Here is a 9,927-nt window from a genome sequence, read left to right on the forward strand (position 1 = left end):
GCGAACAGAGCGAGTCCACTATTCCCATGTGCTTGCAAACAAGGCCTCCAGAGACAGCCAGCACAGGACTGAAGGACAATACAAGCTGTTGCCATGCTAGGTTTGCAAGTTACTCTTCCCTCTCAAAATCCAGGTGCTCCAAGGTGGTGCCTGAGAAGAGGAGGCTTTGGGGGCTTCCACACTTCCCTGCTCTTAGTAGAGAACAAAAGCTAAGACTCATTTTTGAAACAATACATAGATACCATCATTTATTAGGTATAATAAGCATAATGAAAAGATTGATGATAATTTTTTTCCTGAACAGATAATATTACACAAAGAATTGCAAGCCATTTTATACAAACTGCTTTCTCAACTCTATTTCATTTTAATTTCCTTCCAACTAGGAAACATCTTCTTAATGTGTTTGCAAGTTCTTGTCCAACAATTCCCTGTTACATATACTCTCCTCACTGGTCAGGTACATCTCTCATGTTTATTGATGAAAGTTAGAAGACGCTCCATAGAAGTGAATGGAGTTAACTGCTCCAAAAAAACAGGTTAAGTCCTGTGCCTTTATTAATTTTAGCTACCCAGAGGTTTTAGCAAAAATTTTTTCTGCCTCTCATTCTTTGCAGTAAAGAACATTTGGTAGGGCACTTTTCATGAAGTGCACATACTTACAAAATTGCAGATATGTTACAAGCTAATAATCCTCTGTAGCTGAGGATTTTGATGAAACTTTTTCCACATAGCAAAATGATCAATTTCTTCATTTAAGAGAAGAAATAGGACATTGTAAAGTTAGGATTAACAAGGTAGAAACCAGCAGAGTCTTGAGTATACTTCATTGCTTGCAATATATTGAGGGTTGCAGCACTGTGCAGTATAAGATACTGAAAGGTGCTTTATGATGTTATTTTCTCTCTGAGAGCCTTAGTATGAGATGATAAGGGATATTTACGCATTTTACAGTTATGTATGACAGTATACACTTTCCACTTTTAAAATACTTATGAAAAGCAAACCGATGAAAAAGGGGCCTTTTAACAAATGTTTGACATCTACACACACTGCTCCAGCTTAGCTCCTGATGTGTAGGGGCATCACACCTCTGCTGAAGTCCTTCCTGACCCTTTTACGCTGGGTAAAATAGCTGGGCCAGTATAACAGAGCTTTTTAAAGCCATAGATTTTGATACAGCGGATAAAAGAGGGAGATGCCCATGAAGAAAACCACACCAGGAGCCTCTTCAAACCAGGTCTGTAGGTTGCAGGGATGGCTTGAAATCCCCTCTGCCTCTACCCACTCTGTGCTGGCCCCAGCAATGGTACAGCAGGAGTTTTAGGGTTTACTGATGGTCCTTGCTTACTCTTACAAATATTTAGAAATAAATATTTACATTCCACATGGATGGGTAAAAGTCAAGATGTTGGCTTTGGTAGGGAGCTTTCTCTCATCTTTCTCTTACCCTGTCCCTATGGTTTAAGTGAATGAATGAATGAATGAATGAATGAATGAATGAAAAATGGAAGCAAAGCTATGAAGTGCTGGCTGACTAATTTACTACTTTGGCAGTCAGTGGATAAAGGTATTTGGCTTCTTGAAAAATGTGCAAAATCTTCAGGTTAAAGGTGATACATACAAAACGATAATTTTGTGAGCTGCTTTCCTTCAGGAAGATGATATATGCTGTGTTGTTTATTGGCAGTTTAAAAAGCTTTTCTGAATTTAATTGGAAATATGAACGCATTTAAGATGCAATGGAATCCACATACACCCCACTCGCGGGAATGAATGAGGGAACACAAGGTTTTTTAATGTTTAGATTTTATCTAACCAATTGATAACTTTAGATAACTTTATTGCAGAATGCTAGTACTGTTTTTCGACATGCACTTGAAAAGTTTCCAGCCTTTTCTACAAACATCCGATGACGATATTCTGGAAAATGTAGCTGGTCTGTCAGGTATCTCTGGAATATGAACTCATTTTTCCTGGTGCTTATGGGGAAGAGTAAAAATATGTGGGCTTCACATTACCCAAGATCTGATCTTCATAGTTAGGAAGGCAGCAGAAGAAGAATCCCAAGCATATTTCCATAATGGCGGTGGTCCAGCCAAAGCCATAGGCCCAGCTGAACATATTGATTCCCGTCATTTCGATTTCAGTCGAGAACTTTACTGGATAAATGACCAGGCCCATGATGGAGAACACAGCTGAAGAAACAGGGGAAAATAAAAAAAATGTTTAAGCTAACACCCATCACGTTGCCTGCCTCCATAATACCTGTAGCTAAACCCACTTATGTTTTGGAGGATTTGAAAACCAGTCCACTGCCATGACAGACTTTATATTATTTTTCATAGAGAGCTCAAATGCACACAAAGACTCAGGTGTGGAATCAGCTGAGGGAAATACCAGTCCTAGTATGGATAAACCTGCACAAGCGAAACTTGACTTCACATACTGCCTTACCAGCGACAAAAAGCAAGCCTCCAATCCCGCGTATGAAGTTGAACCGAAGTGTGTCAATGGCAAATGCTATGATGGCCAGAGCAAAGCAGATGACCAGAAGTAGAAAGCCGACCAGGTACGTGGCAGCAGCAGCTCTTCCCCAAGCTGAAATCAGAAGGAAGATACATTAGAAAGGAAGAAAAAAAATCCCTTGCAGTGTTTTTTTCTGGTTTACAAGGAAAGGCTTATTTTAAACAAATGTGAAAAGAAGGTCAGCTCCCAAGAAGGAAAGCACGGGAGCTTTCGCTCCTCTCATAGGTGAACATTGTAGTTCCACAAGAAATCATTCACTAAGTGTGGAATGCTTAAAAATGCCAGCTTTGACCTCTCATAGAGAATGCAATGGGGCTTGTGTGCGAGCTTCCTCTTCAGATTGAACAGTTAAGAATTGAGATTAAAATCACTGTAAAGATGCAAGAATGGACACTCTCCTTCAATAACAAATGTCATTACCTCAGCAGATGCCATAAAACCAGTGGCATTTTGCATGGACAAGGAGAATTAGAGTGTCCCTGAAACTAATTAAATTCTTCATTTAAAAAAAAGTGTTTATACAAGCACTACCACAGCGGTATGCAAATTTAAAGGTATGGCAATAGCCCATAAATGTCAAAATTCAGTGGTTTCTGTCTTCTCAGCCTTTGGTTAGCCTTGTGTCCTAAACGGAGCTAAAGATTTGGAATCTGGTTTGGAGGGAAATTTGACCTCTGCTTTTGATCCAAAGTCAGAACTGTTTCATTTTGAAAAGCTTGTTCAGGATATTAATACTTCTATTTTCACATTGTGTAACTTTATGTTATAACATGTCAGAGCAAAGCATATTGTGTTGGCATAACAACTGGGAAAAAAATTATTTATGCAATATTTTAAGTCTCAAGGGGTAACTACTGCTCAAAGAGATCAAAGTGTCTCCTCTTCTGAATGTGAAAAGCCCAGTTTGACACTTTTAAAATTGTGTATGTAGATGGAGTAGGCAGTTAAAATCTGCTGGGTATCTACAGACTTTGCCCCCTCCCCTACACTATGCGTTTGTAAGGTGTAAGCTTCTAACCAAATGTCTAGAGCAGCAGTGCTGAAAAATTATCACAGTCCAAACAACCCTGACAATAATTACAACTCAACTTAAATGCAGTGCATGCTGTTCAGTAAAAGTTCCCTCTGGAACTGAGTAAGTCAAGATTTTTGATACCCAGTAACCTGCCAATTTGTTTGCTTCAAGCATGCAAGTAATAAAATGCAATGTGTCCTACTTTCCCCCTGGCCAATGTCGGGGAGGCACGAAAGCCACCTTTCCTGTCCCTGGTGAGGGACATCTTGGTGCTCAACCCCTCTTCCCCCAGGCATCCCCCCCCCCCTTTGCTATTAGACTAGAAAAACAGATCAGGATTTTCCAGTTCTACTTTTCTTCCCATCAGCCCACCATTCCCTTTTTGTTTGATTTTCACCATCCCCACCGCCCACCCTGCTTTATGATCCCTGCTCTATTGCACTGTATTTTCAGTTTTATGTCATGTCTTTTTTCTTCCTTATGCCAAAGAGTTTCTGTCTGCTCATAGGGCTTTTCAACTGTATTCCTTTCCCTGTAAACAGGCAGCTGCCTGAGAAGACTGAAAGGGATGGCAAAGTTGTGCCTACATCTCTTTTTCTAGCCCAGTATTTTAGCTCAAACTCTTCTCTCAGGGAGTTTACAGGAGGCTCGGAGGCAGGGTGTGCAATGTGGGAAGGCAGCACCTCAGGCAGGGGTATCAAAGGGAACAGCCTGGAAGAGGAATTTCCCATACTGCCACAGCACAATTCACCCTGCTGAGGATGCTCCTGCTCCCGGCCTCTCTACCAGCCCGCTAAAATAGCACAAAAAGGGACACCTGGCCATAAGAGAAGTTACTTAGCAGTGGTGACCTCATTGCTCCTGGATCCAAGAGTTATAACTTCTGGCAGAAGGGTGAAGTGACAAGGGCATCTAGAGGTGGTGGGTTTTGTTAGGTGCACAACTGGTTGTGGTTGGGTGCAAAGCTCCGGGGCAAAGGGCTGTCCTTTCCCAGAGCAAACTCAGCGCATAGCTGCCCACCTAGGAAGCCCTAAAACACCATGAGACCTGGGACTTTCATCTCACTTGCTGCCACCACCACTGCTGTGGGCAGCAAATGCTCTGCCAAAGCTCAGCCTTGCTTCCCAAGAGCAGCTGATGGCAAAGCACCATCCCCTGGGGTGGGAGCATCACCCGGGCTGGGGGCTCAGGGGGCAGTGCCTGGTGGTCACAGCCCTGTGCAGTGGCACCTTGCCCGTGCCACCCTCTCCCTCCTCTGCCGGGCTGGCCCAGGTGTTTTTCCTGAAGTAGGGTTACAAATGCTGTGACTGTATGAAGGCAGATTGAGCGCACGCCCAGCCCGCCGGGCACTGGCTATATGGCAAGAAGAAACATGCTCGTTGCAGGATGCTTACATCTTTAGGAGGCATTGCTTAATCACCTAACTGCCAATTTTGTGGCTCTCACTCTACAAAAGAGAAAAAAACTTTAACTCAATGTTGGAAGAAAACCATACGCAAGTAAGGCAATGGGATTGCATGGAAGAGTCACTCGGGGGTTTTTTTGAGGAACAATACCCTGACTTCATCTGTCCTTTACAAAAAGTAGCAGTTATCAGTAATCTAAGTCCATAGCATGCAAACGCCTTACCTTTCTAGGGTAAAAGGTAGCAAGAGATTTGTTTAGGAATAATTGCAACTGTTTCTATATCTGAGATGTTTATTTTTCCTTGTGCGAGCCGGGAGCACTAGAGTAGCTTAGTGTCTTTATCAATAAAACCAAGACTTACAATTCCTTAAAACTGCCAGAATTAGAAGGACTAAATTGGTCAGAAAACATTGACAAATGATGGCTAATCTGGTCCGAAATATTTTCTTATCGTCTAATGTTGGGGGGGGGGGGGGGGGTGCGTTGTGCATATAGAGGGGGGTGTGTTGCTTTAATGTAAAGCGAAAGCATAAGTAAATTCTAACTGCAAAGCTTTTTCTTAAAAATGTGAACTCCAGGTCCAAGAATCATCACAGGTGCAACACCAGCTTAAAGTAGACTTTGCTCTAGAGAGAGGGCAGTTGAAACCTGAAAGGATCTAGTCCACTTGTCATCAAATCAAAAATAGAAACAGAGGGAACAGCAGGTTACGGGACATCAAGCTGAGTCTGTGCAAATATTCAGCAATTTCTGAGATCTGTTTTCTCAGCCCCCCAAAATGGCAGTGATGTCTTGGCTGTTTAAGAGTTAGAATGTTTTTGTTAGAAAAGAAATGTGTGTTTGTGCAAGAATGTCCTTGAACGCCAGCAGGATCCTGTAACACTTTTGTGCCAGCCCTATTTCTCCCTTTTTCAGCTCCTCTGTCAGCTGAAAGGATGTAAATGAACCCTGTGAAAGGGTTTGTAGGAAGCTACACACTGTCCGCTCTTGAAAACTCCTTCTAGCTGGCAATTTGCTGAGCAATTTTATCTTAAAACAAGACCTCGCTACCCCAAGCAGGCAAAAGGAACCCACGTTTCATGCCTATCTCAAGCAGGGCAAGGACAGTGCCTCTATTTACAGTGTGTTGTACGTCAATCAGCAACGATTTGTGAGAGTCCAGACTACTGACAGTGAATGCAGTAATATGTGACTATTGGAAAATGAAAATAAGTGCCTGCCTGCTAAAACTCCCTGCTCTGTGAGAAGACCCCTGAGCTAATTTAGAGACCAGAAAGAGCCCAGCTACATCAGTACAGAGCTCACTGGAGCTTATGAGCAAGATAATTGTCTGAGACAGTATACAATAATAATGCAGCTTTACTACTCTGTTATTAAAGCTAATTCAGTTTAGAGGTAGCATGACCACCTCTTGTATTGCACCATCTAAGCACGTTCTGAACACCCCATTGCTGGCAGCAGCCATAGGGAAGCTGATGGACTTCGTAAGGGACCCAGGACTAAGTGTGTCTCCAGTTTCCTGCCGTCCTGATTTTACTCCCTCATGCGTTTCCCAGTTTGTAAAAGTGTAAATGCTGTCTGTGCTTCACATGTAAGGAACTAAACTTCCTTGCTCAGCCATAAGTTGAGTCTAAACTTTGAACCATGAGGTCTAGACAGCCTGCTGTGTTTTGTGCTCCAAACGGTGCCTTCAAAAAAGAGATGTCGTGCCTTGAAAATCGCATGGGAACTCTACTTCCCCCATGGCAAATACAAATGTCTGTGTTTCTGGTGTACGTAGTTCAAAACATGGGAAAAGATTCACAATGATGTTTTCATGTTTTTCTTGATCTGGTAACCCCAAACCGCATGAACTACTGAGTCTCTCTTTTTGGGTGACATTTTCTGAAAGCAGCCCCAGCGAGTTCAGAAGTACACCTCCTGGTCTAATCAATAAGAACATACTTCTCCCAGTTTTACTCCTGGCTTGAAGCTAAATACACAACTAGCACTGGAAAGAGAAAGAAATGTTTATTGCCCGCTCGCAGACGCCAACAATTATCTACAGGTTCTTGCTGACTGATTGTTTTAGCACATCAGGCACTGCAGTGAATTGTGCAGCAATTTTAGGAAGGATCGTTTTAATTCAAAAGAAACAGGGAGGGGAGGGGAAAGCAAATGTAACAGACTAGTATTTTGCTCTGTTATCCTTCATACCACCAAGGGAAAGAAACACAAACCCTGCAGTTCTAGCTCCAGTCTTGCAAAGTACTTCGTACAAGAACTAAGATCTGCCGTGGTGGTGATTCATCTCTGTGTTGTACGTAATGAGAATGTTTCCAGGCTGAGTTTGCAGAGCTCAACCTGTTTTACATCTCTCTGATTAAAGAGAAAGAGCATTATTTTGGAAACAAAGCTGAACTCACTCGGGTTTCTCAACCTGCCGTCCTTCATCAGGGTGTGGTGACCTCCGCAGAACACACGCTTCACTTCGAAAAGGAACGGCTTTGGCCAGGTGTTATCCATTTCATTTTGGTTTGTTCTCCTCAAGAATATTTCCAGGTGCAAGTGAGCATGTCTGCAGCAGAACATGTGTTCTCCTTAGCTTGAGAGCTTGAGGCCATCAAACTCATTAACCCACATCTCAATTTATCAGCCGAAGGGTTACGAGCTGTTGGCATACGTGCAAGCCACTGCCATCCAGGATTCTGGATTTCCCATGTTATCTGTGCAACACTGGAGAGTGCAGACTCCTGTCTTCTGGACGTCACGACTCTGTAACATGCCGGCTACAGGAAAGTGCCGTGCTCTTTTTGAAAACAAGTGAACATTGAAATCTCCGCAAGTGTTTGCTGATCACATGAGCTGGCATTGAAATATCAGTGTGCATGTGTTTGTATACAGCCAAGATAAATCAGAAACTATTAAAAGCAGCTTCTTATGAGTAAACTGTATGTGCAAACTGAAAGCTATTGCCTGAAAATCATTTCAAAGGAAGGCTATACAAATAAAGAAATTCACGTTAGTCATGGATAATCTATGACCAGAATAAAATGAGGAAAAAATATCAAAGGCATGATAGGAGGTGCATTATTCTCTAAGCCTCTATCTTCATTGCATCTGGATCATTCTTAAAACAACTGCATTCTCAGAATATCTTTCCTGTGGGGAGTCAATACTGGATGTTTTTCTTGGGATTTTTTTGTGTGAGTTTATATCATTTGGAGTGGGATACAAAATTTTTGGTCCTTCTGTTTGGCATCCTTTTTGGTAACTCTGTTCTTATTTCCCTAGCATTACTTCTTTAGAATATATTGGCAGTTGATATGCATTTCTCATTTAATAACAGAGTATTATCTCATAACCTGCAAGCTGTTTTTAAGTAAGCAGGAACCAGCTTTTAGCTTGCCAGTACTTAAGAGACAACCATGGAAGCAAAGAATGACCCATTTAGGTTCACACAAAGACAATGCCATTGCAAAAGTTTCTCAGTGGTTAGTAGCAGGTCCTATATAAGTGAGAAAGGATTAGGACTTTAGGACAATTACCCAGTAATACTGATTTTAAATGACAACAGTAAGGAAAAGAATCTTTATGCATAGGCCATCTATCAGTAAAACACAGTATATATTAGCAGAAAGCAGTGTCTTGACCATAGCTTAGTGCTAAAGTGATAGCTCAGTTTGGCTTGATGGACTTTAACTCCTTTAAAGCAAAAACCTATTAATTCCCCACCGCTGACTTCACTCACAAACATATACAAGCATCCAAGGCTTTATGTACTTCTGCAAACCTCTTCTCTTACTGAGGCAAGAGATTCAACTTAGAAGCTATTCTGACTTGAATTTGAGGGGAGGAGCAGTTACATCTTGAGGGAGTGGTTCAAATTCATCTCATCATAAGCCCAGGCATGTACAAGCTTGATTTAGAAGTTGGCTTCTGCAAATCTTGTATTAATGAGTGCTGCTCCCTGATGCTTACTTGGCGCTCGGGAGGCAGAAGTGGCAGAGGGTGTAGAGCCATCATCAAAGGGAGCACCAAGGGAGTAAGTTAGCTATTAAAAATAATGTGCACACAGTGCCTCAGAATTAAAGAGAGAGTCAGGGAGTACCCCCATCTCACATTATCTTCAGAAGCAGTTGCATACTTTGAGAACATTTTGGGATTAAAGCTCAGTCTTATACACTTTAATGCTATAAGATTTTATTCCTCCTATTTTTTCCTGTTTATTTTAAATTAAAGCAGGATTACTTACACTTGGACGTGTATATGGGGGTTGGGAGCGTCAGGTAAATAAAATAGGTAAGGTATTGATTAATCAGAACATATCCATAAGTTCAGTTAATCAGAGAAGCCAGGTGTACCTGCTCCCTAACTACCCCTGAGTTAAAGGTGGGTTAAAATATTTAAGGTGAATTAAACAGAACCAATTTCCATGATAACACAGGCTATGAACTAGGACTTTTAATCGAAAGCGTAGAGTGGAACCTTTCCAAAAAGCGCTTTTTAAGTTTTATATTCCCAGGGCCATTTGAGGCTGAAGAACACTGAATTTACATCTCATTTCCATATGCACCGTATTGTTCTCACTCTTGATCTGCAGTTTTCATGCTGTGAGCAAACTTTGTTCTGAAACCTTGCTGAAAGTTGCCTTTTGCACTAGGGAGTTTCTCTCTGATAGAGAGCAGCTGTGAATCTGGATCTAGTTTTCTGTTAGAAGCAAAATTTTACCATTTGCAAAAGAAGAACCGCAATGTGTAAGCAGAAATGGTACTCTGTGCTCATAAAATACATCATAAGCTCCATTTACCCTTCCTGTGAATGAAACAGCTTTTACAATGCTTTCTGAAAGTCTTCATCACTTGCTGCTTATTGCTGATGGGGTTGGTCATGAACTGCACGGAGACTTCCTATGTTTGGGGCCTGATTTGGACACAGTGTACCTAGTCAGCATAATAGGTGACATTAGATGTATTTAATCGCAGACGAGTACTTGA

The 9,927-nt window shown here is 41.7% G+C and overlaps 1 protein-coding gene across 1 annotated transcript in view; it reads right to left on the bottom strand.

Annotated features, from left to right (window-relative positions):
* Window positions 1-1,832: 1,832 nt before the first annotated feature.
* Window positions 1,833-9,927, bottom strand: part of LOC104163363 (p53 apoptosis effector related to PMP-22-like) — a 14,886-nt gene continuing 6,791 nt past the window's right edge. The window contains exons 2-3 of the mRNA XM_009702354.1: window positions 2,458-2,601; window positions 1,833-2,198 (exon numbers count right to left, since the gene is read on the bottom strand). Of these exons, the coding sequence (XP_009700656.1) occupies window positions 1,984-2,198; window positions 2,458-2,601 (359 nt within the window). The 3' untranslated portion in view covers window positions 1,833-1,983. The remainder of the gene's footprint in view (window positions 2,199-2,457; window positions 2,602-9,927) is intronic.

The sequence above is a fragment of the Cariama cristata genome, unplaced genomic scaffold, assembly GCF_000690535.1.
Source record: "Cariama cristata isolate BGI_N322 unplaced genomic scaffold, ASM69053v1 scaffold1596, whole genome shotgun sequence".
Taxonomy (NCBI): Eukaryota; Metazoa; Chordata; class Aves; order Cariamiformes; family Cariamidae; genus Cariama; species Cariama cristata.